Source organism: Pristiophorus japonicus, chromosome 6 (genome assembly GCF_044704955.1).
Source record: "Pristiophorus japonicus isolate sPriJap1 chromosome 6, sPriJap1.hap1, whole genome shotgun sequence".
NCBI lineage: Eukaryota > Metazoa > Chordata > Chondrichthyes > Pristiophoridae > Pristiophorus > Pristiophorus japonicus.
In genome coordinates, this window is record NC_091982.1 from 143,893,444 (window position 1) to 143,912,199 (window position 18,756).

General features: G+C 44.6%; 1 protein-coding gene across 3 annotated transcripts in view; it reads right to left on the reverse strand.

Moving 5' to 3' along the window:
• The window catches only part of LOC139265800 (bcl-2-related ovarian killer protein-like), a 105,069-nt gene that overhangs the window by 84,236 nt on the left and 2,077 nt on the right, over positions 1–18,756 (reverse strand). For 2 of the 3 annotated variants that reach the window (XM_070883237.1, XM_070883238.1), the window contains exons 2-5: positions 12,907–12,988; positions 10,202–10,337; positions 7,307–7,520; positions 5,412–5,512 (exon numbers count right to left, since the gene is read on the reverse strand). In XM_070883237.1, coding sequence (XP_070739338.1) covers positions 5,412–5,512; positions 7,307–7,520; positions 10,202–10,337; positions 12,907–12,988 — 533 coding nt within the window. Of the gene's footprint in view, positions 1–3,589; positions 3,639–5,411; positions 5,513–7,306; positions 7,521–10,201; positions 10,338–12,906; positions 12,989–18,756 lie in introns of those variants that run through there. The other variant, XM_070883241.1, reaches the window with a different exon arrangement.

Consider the following 18,756-nt stretch of genomic DNA (forward strand, 5'->3'; position numbering starts at 1 on the left):
TAAATTTAGAAGGTGATGTTTTTCTTTCTTTTTCTTTTTCGTGCACTTTTTGTCTGTCTTATTGCTCGGAGTGTCCAGTATTTGATCATCTTTTTGCTTTATGGCATCTGCTGGATTGAATGTGTCATTCCAAGATTCGGCTGTGAGCAACTCTTTAACTTGGGCACTGTCTCCTTTTTGGTTAGGTTGGTGGATGGGGCACGACTGAGCACTGAGGGGTCCGGTCGCCTTTATCCAGACTGTGTGAGTCTCTCTGGCTGCTGTCACTCAGTCATTATCATAGGCAGTCCCTCGAAACAAGGATGACTTGCTTCCACGCCGAAAATGGATGCGTTCACGTGTTTCAATCATACTCCGGATCCCAAACTTCATCCTGAAGTGCGGAAGATGCCGGTGCGTGGATTTTTTAAACGTGTGGCGCCGAATGGCATGGCCCGTGGATGGGGCCTTTCCTGGAGATTGCACGGAAGATGTTTGGTGTCAAGCATTAGTTCATAAACACGATTTTATTAAATATTTTCTCTGAACATAGATGTTATAAACATGCATCCATTGTGGATACAAACCGTATTAGTATATAATGTTAACGTTAACGATGAATAGCATGTAGGGTGACTAATTGTGAATTACAGTATCTGTTGTGTTTCCGTAATAGTATCTAGTCAATTAGCTTATGCTATGCTCTTGTCACGTTTGCAGAGGAAGATATCTAAGTATCATGCAGAACAGACACGGACTGGAGGAGGGCTTGCTGGACTGCACCCTCACTGACCTGAAAGAATGTGTCGCAGCACTAGTGAGCACCCATAATCATTCTGCCACCCGTGGTGGTGCACCACGTGAGTAATGTGTAAAGCAGAGGTAAACCAGTGGTAATTTAGAGTAATTTAATTATAATATATGAATGATGTAATGTTATGCATGCAGTTTCTGTACTCTCATGTTAATCATATGTAACGTCCCTCGTTCACATTTATTGCAATAGCATTGCTCCTCGTACATATCCCTGCGCAGTGCAAGCACTCTCATATTTCCCCTTCTTTTCTAATAATCTCAATGATCTTTTCCAGCTCCCCAGGCACAACGGGAGGCCCCTGCATCAACACCAGCAGCGCTGCAGATCGTCAACACCACGGGTGCCGAACAGCAAAGTGAGGAGGAGGACAAAACCGAGCCTGACGTCTCATCTGTGGTACCTGCGGCCACGTCATCCTCAATGGATGAAGTAGCAGGGGCCAAGCGGCTTGCAGCAGGCAACTCCAAGGCAGCCACTGCCCACACCGACCCCGCGGAGGTTGAATCGGCGAGGTAAGCACGCGCTGCGACAGGTGCAATGAGGACATGGTGTCGCTGTCGCGGGCGAGTGTCGACATAGGTCGAGAGCTCCTCCAGGCGTTTGGTGGGTTGACCGACAACGTTGCCACACTATCTGTCAGAATAACGGAAGACACGGAACAGATAGTTCTGGCAATGGGGCGAACGACCGACTCCGTAGGTGCCTTGCGGCACGCGATAGTGTCGGGAGAAGGCACTGCACCCCAAGGTGCCGTACAACCAGCTAGCACACAGATGCGAGGCAGGAGGAAGAACTTCCTTCTGACTCGGAAGACATTTCTTCGCAAATGTCTTCTCCTCAATCCACTGAGGTCATTCTGCCGATTGTTGTCCTCTCCCGATAGCTAGGTTATGCAACATGCAGCACGCCACAATGAACTCAGCGACCAGCTCAGGGTGGTATTGTAGGTTGCCTCCCGAGTGGTCCAGGCATCTGAAGTGCTGCTTCAGAACTCCAATTGTTTTTTTGACGATACTGCGTGTAGTTATATAGCTTTCGTTGTAGCGCTTCTCAGCTTCTATCTGGGGCTTATGCAGGGGGGTCATGAGCCAGCTGGCAAGACCATATCCTTTATCCCCCAGCATCCAACCGTGACAGTGTGGCTGACTGTTAAACAGGTCAGAGACAGTGCTCTCACACAAGATGTGCACATCATGGATGCTGCCTGGAATATTTGCTTGTGGTCGACAACGAGCTGCACATTCAGCGAGTGGAATCGCTTTAGGTTCAGAAACAGTTCTGCATCCTGTAAAAGTGCTCGCAGGGCGATGTGCGTACAGTCTATTGCTCCCTGCACCTTGGGGAAGTTTGATAGTCGAGAATCCCAAAGCCCTCTCTCTGCTTCCCTGGTCATAGGGAAGTTTATAAAGTCTATCTGCGTGTGTAAAGGGCTTCAGTCACCTGTCGAATGTAGCAATGTGTGGCGTGCTGAGTGATACCGCAAATGTCACCAGCTGAGGCCTGAAAGGAGCCCGATGTGTAGAAGGAAAGTGCCGCAATAACCTTAACCTCAACGGGCAGTTTGATCCTGATAGTGCTGATAGGCTGCAGATCTCCCTTGATGAGCTGGCATATCTCACTGATGGCCTCCTTTCGGAATTGCAGCCTTCGAAAGCAAGTGTTATTGGACAAGTCCAGGTATGATCGCTTATCCCTGTAAATGCGTTGGGTGTAACGTCTCCTCCTCATGAGCAGTCTGCCACCTCTTTGATTGGGCACATAATGCTCTTCAATAAACCTTCTCTCATCTCTATTTTGCAGCATGTGAGTAGTGATCAATACTGGTTGAGAAATTATAGGCCACATCACTATAAATGTCCTTAATCTCTCTCTTTAATTTGTCCTCAACAAATATTAGTAAGAGTCAAAAACACCCTTAAAATCACTCACAAATTGCTTGTCAGGAGAAACACTTCAAGCAGCCTTTTATTAAAGATCCTCCGAGTTCTAAAATGACGTCCGTAGTGCCAAATTAAGGTCAGGTGATTGCAGATTTTCTTCAGCATCTTTTTGGGCCAGCAATCATTTGGGCGAATTATGGGCGAAATGCCGAAGTAGCGTTTGGCGATAACCTGAGCGATAATTTCCATTATAACCAGTATTCTTGGCCTTGCACGAAGATGACGTCACTTTTAAAACAAATAGGCCAGGCGATGCAGCTCATTCCTGTATGCCGAAAGATGCGCCGGCGATAAATGGGCTATAATTGGGCACTAGTTTCCATCTTTCATCAAAAAATGGGCGATACCCTGAATCTCAGCGTTTAGATGGGCGCTAAATGGGCGATGATGTGCCGAAAGTCTAGCCCTATGTCTAGAGTTTAGAAGAATGAGATGTGATCTCATTGAAATATACAAAATACTTACAGGGCTTGACAGGTTAGATGCATGGAGGATGTTTCCTCTGGCTGAGGAGTCTAGAACCAGGGGTCACAGTCTCAGAATAAGGGGTCGGCCATTTAGGACTGAGATGGGGAGAAACTTCTTCAGTCAGAGGGGGATGAATCTCTGGAATTCTCTACCCCAGAGGGCTGTGGAGGCTCAGTCTTTGAGTATATTCAAGACAGAGATCGATAGATTTTTGAATATTAAGGGAATCAAGGGATATGGGGATTGTGCAGGAAAGTGGAGTTGAGGTAGAAGATCAGCCATGATCTTATGGAATGGCGGAGCAGGCTCGAGAGGCCGAATGGCCTACTCCTGCTCCTAATTATCATGTTCTTATTCCAGTAACAGCCAGGACTGGAAACTTCACCTTTTAACAGCCTTCCATTGTCTTTAAGTTAGTGTTCAAACTGGCCATATATCCACTCGGCTCTGATGAGCAGGCCGCAGCACAGCACGGTAGTGAGTAACGTCACAGTGGTCACAACCAGGAGATGCTTCTTTCGCCCAACAGGAACCTGTAGCGTTCGGGTTTCTGCAACCTGAAAAGAGATGAGATACAGCAACCAGAAAGAGGAAGAGATTCTGCAGCTTGGTAACCTGTGAATAGGAAACGGTCACATGTTGGTGGTGGGATTTTACCAGCATGTGACTGTACATCCATACGTACTAATCCCACGGTCCAAATTCCAAGTCTGAGTATTTTACTATGGTGGGAGTGCTTTTTAAGAACAACATTTTATTTATTTCTGATTCACAGCAAACTATATGAAAAACAGTCAACTCTACAAATATAAATTCCATTCCTGACATGGAGTATTGTTTGATGGAAGCAGAGAGCAGAAAATCAGCTACTGAGCTCAGAAAGCCAAAAGAGTGGTGTTCCTGATTTTCCTGGACATTGAGTCTTGCAACTCCGGGCTGTAGGAAGATATCCAACCCATGGTGTGTAATATCAGCATCATCAAGCCCGGTAAAAATGTTCCAATTTATTTCCAACTAACTCTCTACTCCCCCTCAAACCTCTCCCCCACTTTATCCAATTCAATTATTAGGAAGAAAAGTTGCATTATCAATCAAAATTTGATGAATGCTGTTATAAACATTGATTTACACACTGCAAAGATTGCAAAGACTCTCACTCCTCTTAAAACCAAGCATTATCAATTGAAAATTAATTTAAAATAACTAGATGAATGCAGTTTCCTGCTCTCGCCCAGAACTAGAAAATTTTATTCACTTTGCTTCCAATTTCCACCCTTCCCTCACCTTCACATGGTCCATCTCGGTCTCAAGGAACAGCACCTCATCTTTCGTTTAGGCACTTTATAGTCTTCTGGACTCAACATCGAGTTCAACAATTTCAGGCCATAACCTCGGCCCCTATTTTTTCAGGTGGCAAATGTTTATGATTCTGCCATTCCATTGCCAACATTTAACCACTCCTGCCTTACACCCTATCATTATTGAAACTTTTAGCAAGTATGGAAAAGCACCCAAAATGAGTAGAATTGCAGCAACAGCCAAAATAAGGAACTCCAAAATGGCAGTGCTAGTGCCAGATCAGCATTGCATGGTCTGCCTGCTCTGCATACTTCCGGCAAACATTGGGTGCGTGCGCACCAACCCGTTTACAAATATGGCGTCCGGCACACTTCGGGTCAGAAGTGTGTGCGCATGCCGCAGACGCCATTTTGGAACTTTAACGATTGAGCCCAATTTCGCCCCGATAGTATCTTTCTTTACCAGCAAGCATTTTCATAGCTGCATTAAATTTAAAAAAAAAGAAGTGCAAGAGGATTTTGGTTAATCTAAAAGGGCGGAAAATATGTGAACTGGCACAGGTGGTTTCAGGAAACCCCAATTGGTTTCAAGAAAAAACCTAGACAGGTTCTCGACAACAAATGGGCTGTACCAAAGGAATAGTGGGCTAGACAGACCAAAGTTCCTCTCCTGCCCGAGGCCATGAATACGTTACTAAGTAATAAGCAATAGGAGCATTACAAGCAATGATATTTATACCAAATTAAAATAATGTTGTATGTTATTGCTTGTACCACGGGTGCAATGGGGTAAAGGGGAACAATTGTGCTTATTTCTACACAAGGTACATAGAACATGCATCTACAAAAGGAAGTATAGATTCACCCGGTGAGACACAGTAGTATGTCTTAAAGAAGTTAGCAACTTACATTCTGATAGTTAATATTCACCCAGCTACAGGTACTGGAGTTACTCACTGAGCAGGGAGCCTCAATCACACCAAGCTTCCAACTTGCCAGCAATGGATTATCTAAAAGAGACAAGGGAGGATAAAAGAAGAGAATTCTCAAGTTTGCAAATCAAGATCAAAAAATGGCAGAGTAATAAGTATTTTGCATAGGGTTTTAGTAAAGCGAAGGACATGGGAGAGAAAGTAAGTCTGGAAGTGGTTGAGAGCCATGCACAATAAAAGGAAAATTTACATACCATGGCTAGACTAAAGGAAGACTAAGTGCCAGAGCCTCGGGGGATACATCGTAGGATCCGGAGTGAGATGAATGAGGAAATTGCAGAGAAATTATATCTCGGGTGTGGATGTGTGCGATTGGACTGGACAAGGGCCAATATAGTAGACATTTTTAAAATGGGACACAGAGATAATCCGGAAAATTAAAGGCCAGTTAGTTTAACATCTGTGTTGGAGAAAATTTCAGTCTTTAATTAAGGATGAAATTACCATGTATCTATATTATCATCATAGGCAGTCCCTCGAAATCGAGGAAGACTTGCTTCCACTCTAAAAGTGAGTTCTTGGGTGACTGTACAGTCCAATACGGGAATTACCAACAGATCCATTACACGTCCGGACCGGGGGTCAAGCAGGGCTGCATAATTGCCTCAACCCTCTCCTCAATCTTCCTCGCTGCCATGCTCCACCGCAGTCGACAAGCTTCCTGCTGGAGTGGAACTAAACTACAGAACCAGTGGGAACCGGTTCAACCTTCGCCGTCTCCAGGCTAGATCCAAGACCACCCCAACCTCTGTCGTCGAGCTACAGTACGCAGGCGACGCCTGCATTTGCGCACACACACAGGCTGAACTCCAGGACATAGTCGACGTATTTACTGAGGCATACGAAAGCATGGGCCTTATGCTAAACATCAGTAAGACAAAGGTCCTCCACCAGCCTGTCCTCGCTGCACAGCACTGCCCCCCAGTCATCAAGATCCACGGCGTGGCCCTGGACAATATGGACCACTTCCCTCATCTCGGGAGCCTCCTATCAACAAGAGACTTCAAGTCGCTGGAGAAATACCACCAACGATGTCTCCACAAATCCCCTGGTAGGACAGACGCACCAACATTAGCGTCCTAGTCCAGGCCAACATTCCCAACATTGAAGCACTGACCACATGTGATCAGCTCCGCTGGGCAGGCCACATAATTCGCATGCCAGACACGAGACTCCCAAAGCAAGCGCTCTACTCGGAACTCCTTCACTGCAAACGAGCCAAAGGTGGGCAGCGGAAACATTACAAGGACACCCTCAAAGCCTCCCTGATAAAGTGGAACATTCCCACTGACACCTGGGAGTCCCTGGCCAAAGACCACGCTAAATGGAGGAAGAGCATCCGGGAGGGCGCTGAGCACCTCGAGTCCCATCGCCGAGAGCATGCAGAATTCAAGTGCAGGCAGCGGAAAGAGCGTGTGGCAAACCAGTCCCACCCACCCTTTCCCTCAACGACTATTTGTCCCACCTGTGAGAAAGACCGTGGTTCTCGTATTGGACTGTACAACCACTTAAGAACTCATGCTAAGAGTGGAAGCAAGTCTTCCTCGATTCCGAGGGACTGCCTATGATGATGATGATGAGGCTATCCAGTGATATCTTGCTGGAAAATGTTAGTGTAGGAAAGAGGTGCGGATGGGATTGGGATTGGGTGTGGTGCCTCCCCAGATTTAAACAGTCTAGACTCACTGGATGAGGAACGAGACAATAGCTGGCCTCTATAGAACCATACCCAAACAATAGGAGGAGTGAGAGGATAGAAAATTGGAAGGCAGAAAAAAAATCCGATGCCACGCATTCTAATTGGTTACATACTTCTCTGGCAGTGAATCATCAGATGTGGATGTGCAAGGGTCACCAAAGCGTTGGTTTCCTCCGTGTCAGTTGGTCGATGATATCGTATATGCACTGGAACTGTGCCAGTAAAATGTCCAGTGTGTCTGGGGTCAGGCTCGAGGTAGACGATAATCGTGTGCATTGTTGCTAAGTATTCTGGAACTTCAATGTCGATCGCGTTCTGAACGAATATCTGCACAGCAGTCACAAACGTTAATAGCCAGCACCACAAGCTAGACACCAACCAGTGTCGCTACAGACATCTAAGTGAATAATTCTCAATGGTTAGTACTACCAGTTATAATGCAATAGTGTTAGCACCATTGCTGCTGTTGAAATAAATGGTACTGATAATCAAAATGAATACCCAATAGTGCTTCCCATTTCACACTTCAACATTAGAATGCACAGCTGCTTTTACATTGCAACCCGGCTCAGAGAGGGAGCTAACTGAAAAGCTCTCCTGCATTTATTTTGTAAGGTGCAGCAGCTGCACATATGCAGGGCTGGCTGTGGCAATATGCCTTTGCAAAGAATATTTGTGCATAATGGTGTCATGCTGTCACCACCAAAACACGGCAGCAGCTCATTAACAAGCCTCAATAAGATCAGCGGAAAATGGGTCGAAATAAATGTCAGGTTGCCACTGTTGCAAGAGCTAGCAGTCAAAGAGCAATCAAAAAGCTGCGTACGACTACAACGATGACTAAAGTTGGGTTTAAGGTACATTGGGCTGGATTTTCTGGTCCTTTGCACTCGGGGTTTCGCCCCGGAGCGACGTGAAAAGCGGCGTTCGGGTCTCCTGCGACCTGCCGCGATCCTCCAGTCCATGAAGGACTGCGCCGGGTATGTAACGCCTCTCATTGTGACACCGTCTTGAGTTTTGGCTCTTGCCCGACGTGCAAGCCTAGAATCGCGCCTCGCAATGATCGCCTGGGAAATCGGTGCGGTCCAACCGTGCCGGCAGCGGTGAGCAAGGTAAAATGCGGTACAAGTGCTTGTGAGTGTTTGTTCTTCTAGAACTAGGGGGCAGAGTTTCAGAACATTCAAAACATAAGAACATAAGAATTAGGAACAGGAGTAGGCCATCTAGTCCCTCGAGCCTGCTCTGCCATTCAACAAGATCATGGCTGATCTGGTCGTGGACTCAGCTCCACTTACCCGCCCTCTCCCCGTAACCCTTAATTCCCTTATTGGTTAAAAATCTATCTATCTGTGACTTGAATACATTCAATGAGCTAGCCTCAACTGCTTCCTTGGGCAGAGAATTCCACAGATTCACAACCCTCAGGGAGAAGAAATTTCTTCTCAACTCGGTTTTTAATTGGCTCCCCCGTATTTTGAGGCTGTGCCCCCTAGTTCTAGTCTCCCCGACCAGTGGAAACAACCTCTCTGCCTCTATCTTGTCTATCCCTTTCATTATTTTAAATGTTTCTATAAGATCACCCTTCATCCTTCTGAACTCCAACGAGTAAAGACCCAGTCTACTCAATCTATCATCATAAGGTAACCCCCTCCTCTCCGCAATCAGCCTAGTGAATCATCTCTGTACCCCCTCCAAAGCCAGTATATCCTTCCTTAAGTAAGGTGACAAAAACTGCACGCAGTACTCCAGGTGCGGCCTCACCAATACCCTATACAGTTGCAGAAGGACCTCCCTGCTTTTGTACTCCATCCCTCTCACAACGAAGGCCTTCCTGATTACCTGCTGCACCTGCAAACTAACTTTTTGGGATTCATGCACAAGGACCCCCAGATCCCTCTGCACCACAGCATGTTGTAATTTCTCCCCATTCAAATAATATTCCCTTTTACTGTTTTTTCCCCCCAAGGTGGATGACCTCACACTTTCCGACATTGTATTCCATCTGCCAAACCTTAGCCCGTTCGCTTAACCTATCTAAATTTCTTTGCAGCCTTTCTGTGTCCTCTACACAACCCGCTTTCCCACTAATCTTTGTGTCATCTGCAAATTTTGTTACACTACACTCTGTCCCCTCTTCCAGGTCATCTATGTAGAGGAGGAGGAATTTCTTCTTACAGAGGGTTGTAAATCTGTGGAATTCTCTGCCCTAGAGAGCTGTGGAGACTGGGTCATTGAATATATAGACAGCTTTTTGATAGATATGAGAGTCAAGGGTTATGGGGAACGGGCAGGGAAGTGGAGTTGAGGCCAAGGTCAGATCAGTCATGATCTTATTGAATGGCGGAGCAAGCTCGAGGGGCCAGCTCCTATTTCTTATGTTCTTTTAAATTTATTTAGCGATTTGTGTTGTGGTGACGTGGGCAATGTTTTGGGATGTTTTTTTTTTAAGAAAAGGTTTCCCTCCCAGGCTTCTCTCGGAACACACACGGCCTGGTACTTTAGTTCACGGGTTTCCCATATTTTCGCCTCGCAATGTGTACAACGCCTCCCCTCGCACTGTGACCCTGACACAGGGCCCAGATGCCGAAAATTCCTTATCAAGGCACAAACTATTGCCGGCTGGTAACTTTCCCGTCCCGCCTCCGTTTTCACCCCGACAACAGAAAATCCAGCCCATTGTTTGTACCTTATAGCTAACTTGTTGTATACTTGGTGTGGAATTATTTGCTGGTACATTGTAAGGAATGCTACCCAGTATATAGCATATACAGTACTTGACTTTGCTTGATGGTGACACTGCAGTTTTATCCTAGATACATACCAGTGCTACATGTAACCTAGGAGAGATGGATTGTAACACTGCCATTGTGAAAATTATATTGCATACCCTAGCAGTGACACTTTTCACTTTGATAATGACAAAGTGACCAAAATAACTAAGCAAGGTCACAATGCTCATACTTCTGTCCTTATTACTGACAAATAATGCAAGGTTGAATTGCTCATACCTTTCCACGGTTACGCTCTCTTAGTGATGCAAGCTCGTATGGATCCACGTATAGTCCTTGGGGTAACTGCTCCTTAATCACAACGGAACAGTCTGGGCGGGCACCTTCACCGAGCTTAACATCCATCACTATCTCTCTGCAAATAGCAAGAAGCAGTCAATTAGTCACAATAATGCAGGCTCTTACCTGTTCATCAGTGCATTCTCCAAATCAACCACAGGAAAAAAAGGGCATCCAGTTTCATTTGGTTATGTTCTGTGCCTTGCTTTCACTCTGAAAGGCTTAGCAACTCTCCTCTGGCTCAGTGGGTAAAGACACCACAGTACTTTTGTTTATTCGTTCACGGGATGTGGGCGTCGCTGGCAAGGCCAGCATTTATTGCCCATCCCTAATTTCCCTTGGGAAGGTGGTGGTGAGTCACCTTCTTGAACTGCTGCAGTCTTTGTGGTGAAGGTGCTCCAACAGTGGTGTTAGGTAGAGAGTTCCAGGATTTTGACCCAGCGACGATGAAGGAACTGTGCTTTATATTTCCAAGTCAGGATGGTGTGTGACTTGGAGGAGAATTTGAAAGGGGGGTGTCAAATATTGCCTTGATGTCAAGGGCAGTCACTCTCACCTCACCTCCGAGGCATTAGACCAGAAGGTCCACGACTCGATGCCTGGTCTGTATTGGCGAGTACCCATGGAAACACATCGCACCACAATACAGGAGAGGAATGGAAACACGAGGCAGAAAATTGGCGGAGGGAAATGATGTGGTCCTTGGTTGGTTTATGTAGGATATTGCCATACAAGTTCAAGGAATAGGGAAACACTGAAAACGTTGGATTAGTACTCTTCATTCAATCAAATCAATGAGATAATAAAACCCAACCCCTTACATGCAGTGTATATGAAATACAGGTACCAATAATACTCAAATACCCCAAGATGTATTGGGCTGGATTTTTGGCTTTGATGATTTTGGGGTGTTAATGACACCGGGGCTGTAAAGTTAGCGCCCGGGATGAGTCTGCGCCTCAGTAAGTGACATTGGGCATCTGGGCCCTGAGTCAGGGGACGCAGCACTAAGGTAGGCGTTGTGTGCTAGCATGGGAAACCCCCGAGCTAAAGAGTTGGGCCGGGAGCGCTCCGAGAGACGCCTGGAGTGGGGGGGGGGGGGACCTAAAAACAAACCACAAAAACATTCCTAAAACATAGCCCACACCACCACACCACAAATCACAAAATAAATTACATACCTCTCTGCAGTCGATATAGTTGGACCGCCTGATTTTCCAGGTGGTCCAACTATACCGTTCACTGCGGGGCGCGCTGAAGTCAAAACTTGTGGCGGTGTCGCAACAGGGGCGTTGCACACCAGGCGTGGCTCTTCTGGGCAGTGCTGCTCTGCACCGCCACAAAACAGGACCTGAGGATCGCTGCGGGGCGCTGAAGGCTGAACGCCCGCCCAGAGCACCTCACCGCCACCAGTGCCACTGCTCCGGGGCAAAAACTGGAGCACAGAACGCCCGAAAATCCACATTTTTGCTTCATATACTAGCCTCAGAAAGAGTAGATTGAAAAGTCCCCTCTTTCAGTGGGTGGTATTCCTAAATGTTAAGTTATGTAGGATAGTTAAGTTATGTAGGATAAATGTGTGCATCATTATCTCATCACTTCCTCCCTGTGTGTGTAGCCAGTTGACACAGTTGCTATCATTTAGTTTATTAGCTTTTACTCTTTGTTGTGTATACATTTAGGGGGAGAAATTGGCCAGCCTTGCGTGTGTTTGTTCGGCGATATTTCGCCTTTTTTGCCAGTAAAAAGTGCTCACCTAAATTGGCCAAAGTTAACGACTGGCGGTTTTGAAATATCGCCGAAAAGCAGATCGACGACGTACAACACCAAAAAAAAAAATTGCACCACTTAAAATTGGCCGTTCGGCGCACCCGTACTCAGGGTGAAAAAAAACCGCCTGAGTAAAACCTGCGTTGAAGCCCCAGACACAGCAGTAGGTATGAAGACCTACACAAAAGGTAAGTTGAAGTTTTTATTTTTTTAATTCTTTTTCAGCGATTCATTAGTTAAGTGTATCGTGAATGTTTTCGGATTTTAAATTTTTTTTGTGTTTTCTCCCCTCTCAGGGCCTGTATTTTTGGCGGTGATAGGCCTCGGGCTAAAGTTGGCGAGGACTGCGGTTTACACCGCGAATCCTCGTGCAATGCCGATTTTTACCATTGGGCGCATTTTCTTTGTGCCAATTTTGCCCTCTTTAAAAAATGGCAACGTTTTTAGTGGTATTTTTTCCGTAAAATAACGGAAAAAAACGATTATCGACAAAAACTGAATGTCTTATCTCTTCCAATCTTAATTGTCAAAGAACTGTGTTTTAATTTTTTTATCTATTCTGGTAATCAAAATTCCTTCTTCCCCACCCCCCTGTCTGATACTGCCGTGTGTGTCTTTTAACCTAAACACAATTCTAGCTCAATACATACCAATTAACTGATTCTATTTAATAATAGATAGTGCCTATCCTTAGAGTACGAAGTCTTCAGCCCTGAAATGTTGTTAAATTGTCCAAACTTTCATCCTCCTCCAATTTTATTAGTGTCATTGTGATCAAAAGATAGGATTTGTGAATTCTGCCTACGTTAGCTGTTCTGTCTCCGTTCTATAGTAAAATAACGTAAAAACGTTTGTATAATTCTTACAGTCCTTACCTATGAAACCCATTCTTTACAATACGTCTGTTCAGACTCACTGATTGCGGCCAGGGCTCAGAGTAAAAGGCATCATCACTACCTGTAAAAATACAGAACAGTTAGCATCCCACTCCCAGCTTCAGTCAGTATTTAACAGATACGATTGGGCAAGAAATATTTTTATAAATTTAGCAGATTTTAGGCACAAGATTTGGTTTTATTTTTAATCTTCTGTTATGCCAAAGAAACTTATCTGCGTTCACTTCTCCCACTAATTCTTCTACAACACACACTGGAGAAAAAGTCGCTTCCCAAACTATTCTGGAAAATCCACAGCTTACTACTGGAATTCTGGGAATGCTAGCTCTCCAGGAGAAGTTGAAAACACAGGGATTCGCATACCAGATACGGAGCAAATGGCTGAATGGGCTTGGTGGCAGAATGACAGGTCTAGGAGGCTGTTTGAGAAACTTGTTTCTGAAAATAGGTGTGGTTTAAACAGAGGAAGGAAAGGCAGAAAGGCTTGCATTTATATAGCGCCTTGCATGTCCTCAGAGCATCCCAACGCTCTGTAGCCAGCCAGTGAAGTAATTTTTTGAAGTGTCAGCCATGCTCAGTGGGCAGCACTCTCGCCTCCGAGTCAGAAGGTTATGGGTTCAAGACCCACTCCAGAGGTTTGAGCACAAAAATCTAGGCTGACACTCCAGTGTGGTACTGAGGGAGTGCTGAACTGTCAGAGGTACAATCTTTTGGATGAGACATTAAACCGAGACCATATCTGCTTTCTCTGGTGAATGTAAAAGATCCCATGGCACAATTCGAAAAAGAGTAGGGGAATTATCCCTGGTGTCCTGGCCACTATTTATCCCTCAAACAACATCACAAAAAAAACAAATTATCTGGCCATCATGACACTGCTGTTTGTGGGAGCTTGCTGTGTGCAAATTGACTGCTGCGTTTTCTATATTATACCAGTACCTGCACCTCAAAAGTACTTCATTAGCTGTAAAGCACTTGGGATGTCCGGAGATAATAAGTCGGTACACAAGAACATAAGATAAGAACATAAAGAAACAGGAGCAGGAGTAGGCCCTACGGCCCCTTGAGCCTGCTCCGCCATTCAATAAGATCATGGCTGATCATCGACCTCAACTCCACTTTCCCGCCGATCTCCATATCCCTTGATTCCCCTAGACTCCAAAAATCTATCTATCTCAGCCTTGAATATATTCAGAGACTCAGCATCCATAGCTCTCTGGGGCTGAGAATTCCAAAGATTCACAATCCTCAGTGAAGAAATTCCTCCTCATCTCTGTCTTAAATGGCCAACCCCTTATCCTGAGACTATGCCCCTCAGTTCTAGACACTCCAGCCAGGGGAAACAACCTCTCAGCATCCACCCTGTCAATCTTATATGTTTCAATGAGATCACCTCTCATTCTTCTAAACTCCAGAGAGTATAGGCCCAGTCTAGAGGAGGAGAAATTTCTTCTCTCAGAGGGTTATAAATCTGTGGAATTCGCTGCCTCAGAGAGCTGTGGAAGCTGGGACATTGAATACATTTAAGACAGAAAGAGACAATTTCTTAAACGATAAGGAGATAAGGGGTTATGGGGAGCGGGCAGGGAAGTGGAGCCGAGTCCATAATCAGATCAGCCATAATCTTATTGAATGGCGGAGCAGACTTGAGGGGCCGTATGGCCTACTCCTGCTCCTATTTATTATATTATGTCCATTCTACACAATCCCTCCTCATAAGTCAGCTCTTAGCCAGGAATCAATCTAGTGAACCTTCGTTGCACCGCCTCCAAGGCAAGTATATCCTTCCTTAGATAAGGAGACCAAAACTGTGCACAGTACTCCAGGTGTGGTCTCATCAAGGCCCTGTACAATTGTAGCAAGACTTACTTATACTCCAACCCTCTTGCAATAAAGGACAACATGCCATTTGCCTTCCTGTACCTGCATGCTCGCTTTCTGTGCTTCTTGCTCGAGGACACCCAAATCTCTCTGAACATCAACATTTAAAAATTTCTCACCATTTAAAAAATATTGTTTTTCTATTCTTTCTACCAAAGTGAATAACCCCACATTTCCCTAGATTATACTCTATTTGCCATCTTCTGTCCACTCGCTTAGTCTATCTATATTCTTTTGCATGTGTTCTCCTCACAATTTATTGTGCCACCTAGCTTTGTATCATCAGCAAACTTGGACACATTACACTCGGTCCCTTCATCTCGGTCATTAATATAGATTGTAAATAGCCAAGGCTCTGTTGCTCTCTCCACAGATGCTGCCCGACCTGCTGAATATTTCCAGCATTTTCTGTTTTTATTTTTTTTCTATGTGTCTTTCTTAGTCTACAGATAGAGGGCCATTATTCTGACTTTAAATTTTCCTATATTACAACAGTGATTGATTAAAGAAAGAGACTTAAATTTAGAGAAAGAGACTTAAATTTATATGGTATTGAGGTAGCCCTGATAATAAAGGATGACATAAGGACAGTAGCGAGCGTGGTCAAAGCCATAACGTCCGCATGCCCGACACGAGACTCCCAAAGCAAGCGCTCTACTCGGAGTTTCAACACGGCAAGCGAGCCCCAGGTGGGCAGAGGAAATGCTTCAAGGATACCCTCAAAGCCGCCTTGATAATGTGCAACATCCCCACTGACACCTGAGAGTCCCTGGCCCAAGACCATCCTAAGTCGAGGAAGAGCATCCGGGTAGGTGCTGAGCACCTCGAGTCTCATCGCCGAGGGCATGCAGAAAACAAGCGTAGACAGCAGAAGGAGCGTGCGGCAAACCAGGCTCCCCACCTGTGACAAGAGACTGTAATTCCCGCATTGGACTGTACAGCCACCTGAGAACTCACTTCTAGAGTGGAAGCAAGTCATCCTCGACTCCGAGGGAGTGCCTATCATGACGATGAGAGAGAAAGGATCTCGGCTCGGAAGTAGAATCAGTATGGGTGGAGATAAGGAATAACTGGTGAGATTAGTATATAGGCCCCATAACAGTAGCTATACCGTTGGACAGAATATTAATCAAGAAATAGTGGGAACTTGTAACAAAGCTAATGCAATAATCGTGGGGGACTTTAATCTTCATATAGATTGGAAAAATCTAATTGGCAAAGGTAGCCTGGAGAATGAGTTCATGGAATGCATTCGGGACAGTTTCCTAGAACAATACATCATGGAACCAACAGGGAACTGGCTATTTTAGATCTTGTATTGTGTAATGAGACAGAGTTAATTAGCAATCTCCTAGTAAAGGATCCTCTGGGGCAGAGTGATCATAATATGATAGGCAAGTCACTCTCAAACATAATGTGAAATTCTAAGTCCAAAACTAGAATCTTAAACTTAAATAAAGCCAATTACATAGGTATTAAGGGCGAGTTGGCTAAGTTAGATTGGAAAAATAGATTAAAAGGTATGGCAGTAGATAAGCAGTGGCTAGCATTTAAAGAAATATTTAATAATTCTCAACAAAAATACATTCCATTGAGAAACAAAAACTCCACAGGAAAAGTGATCCATCCATGGCAAACTAAAGAAGTTAAGGATAGCATTAGATTGAAAGAAACAGCTTATAATGTTCCAAAGAATAGTAGTAAGCTTGAGGATTGGGAGAGTTTCAGAAACCAGCAAAGGATGACCAAAAAAATTGATGAAAAAAGGGAAAAAAAGAATGAGAGAAAGCTAGCAAGAAATATAAAAACAGATTGTAAGAGCTTCTACAAGTATGTAAAAAGAGAGTAGCAAAAGAAAACATTGATCCTTCAGAGACTGAGACAGGAGTAATTATTATGGGGAATAAGGAATTGGCAGAAATGGTAAAACAAATATTTTGTATCGGTCTTCACGGTAGAAGATACAAAAAGCATACCTAAAATAGTGGGGAACAAAGGGTCTAATGAGGGTGAGGAACTTAATATAATTAATATAAGCAGAGAAAAAGTACTAGAGAAACTAATGGGACTAAAAGGAATTTCAGATTCATCATCTGCAGTATTTTACTTTTCACATAGAACAAAAATCCTTTTGAGTTGATCACTAATTTTTGACAAACTTGATTGAGTTCTTTGATGAAGGTAGTGCAGTTGATGTTTATATGGACGTTTTGATAAAGTACCACGTGTGAGACTTGTTAGCAAAATTAAAGCCCATGGATACAAATTGGCTTAGGGAGATATACAGTGGTGATCCCCAGGACTCGGTGTGAGGACCATTACTTTCTTTTATATATTAATGACCCGGACTTGGTTATACAGGGCATAATTTTAAAGTTTGCAGATGACAAAAGAACTTGGAAATATAGTAAACAATGAGGAGGATAGTAACAGACTTCAGAAAGACATGGACAGGCTGGTGAAACGGGCAGAAACACGGTCGATGAAATTTAATGCAGAGAAGTGTGAAGTGATGCATTTTGATAGGTAGGAAGACTGAGGAGAGGCAATATGAACTAAATGGCACAATTTTAAAGGAGATACAGGAACAGAGAGACCGGAGGTTCACATACAGAAATCTTTGAAGGTTGCAGGACAAGTTTAGAAAGCTGTTAAAAAAAGCATACGGGATCTTTGTTTTTATAATTAGAGGCATAGAGCACAAAAGCAAGGAGGTTATGCTAAACCTTTATAAATCACAGAGCAAGGATTTTGGGAAATTGAGAGCCTGGTGGAGGTTGGTGAGGATAAGCATGTTGGATGTGTGGAACAGTTAAAGGGCCAGTGTTCCAGAGGAGTTGAAGTTTGTGAAGCGTAGTGAACATTGAATAAGTTAAGCTTTAGGGCGACGAGGGTATAGATGAGCATTTCAGTAGCAGTCGGGTTGAGGTATAGCAGACGGCGATGATATTATGGGGGTGTTGGACAGCGAGATCAGAGCTAGCCAGTATGTAGCCACAATCTTGGAACTGGGGTACACGGTCTCTTTGCAGAGGTTATCATAGGCGAGGATGGATAGGGTGGTGTAGGGATGTCAGAATAGCTAGTTTGTGATGGAGAGGTCTGGGATTGTTCTGGTCCTCCAAGACGATCTTAGAATATTTGGCAGTTTTGGTGACAGAAAGGGAGAGGCTCTCATCCACTTTGTTACCTCTAGACTTGACTATTCCAACACACTCCTGGCTGGCCTCCCACATTCTACTCTATGTAAAGTTGAGTCATCCAAAACTCGGACGTCCGTGTCCTAACTCGCACCAAGTCCCGCTCACCTATCACCCCTGTGCTCGCTGACCTACAGTGGCTTGTTAAGCAATGCCACAATTTCAAAATTCTCATCCTTAAGCATCGCTGCTTATAATCGCGCAACCATCGGTGGCTGTGCCTTCAGCTGCCTGGGCCCCAAGCTCTGGAATTCCCTCCCTAAAACTCTCCGCGTCCTTTCCTCCTTTAAGACGCTCCTTAAAATCTATCACTTCGACCAAGCTTTTGGTCAATCTGCCCTAATTTCTCCATATGCGGCTTGGTGTCAAATTTTTGGTCTTACAACACTCCTGTAAAGCACCTTGGGATGTTTTACTATATTAAAAGGTGCTATATAAATATAAGTTGTTATTATTGTTGGAGAAACGGTTTCCAGTAGCAGGTGAGTCGGTAACCAGAGGACACAGATTTACGATAATTCGCAAAAGAAGCAGAGGCAAGAGAAGGACACCTTTTTTAATGCAGCGAGTTAGGATCTGTAACGCACTGCCTGAAAAGAAAAAATTGCAGAGCTATGGGGAAAGAACAAGAGAGTGGGGCTAATTAGACAGGTCTTTCAAAGAGCAGGCCCGATGTACTGAACGGCCTTCTCCTGTGCTAGATGATTCTATAGCAAGTGTCATCAAACTTGAATAAAATGTGGCCACA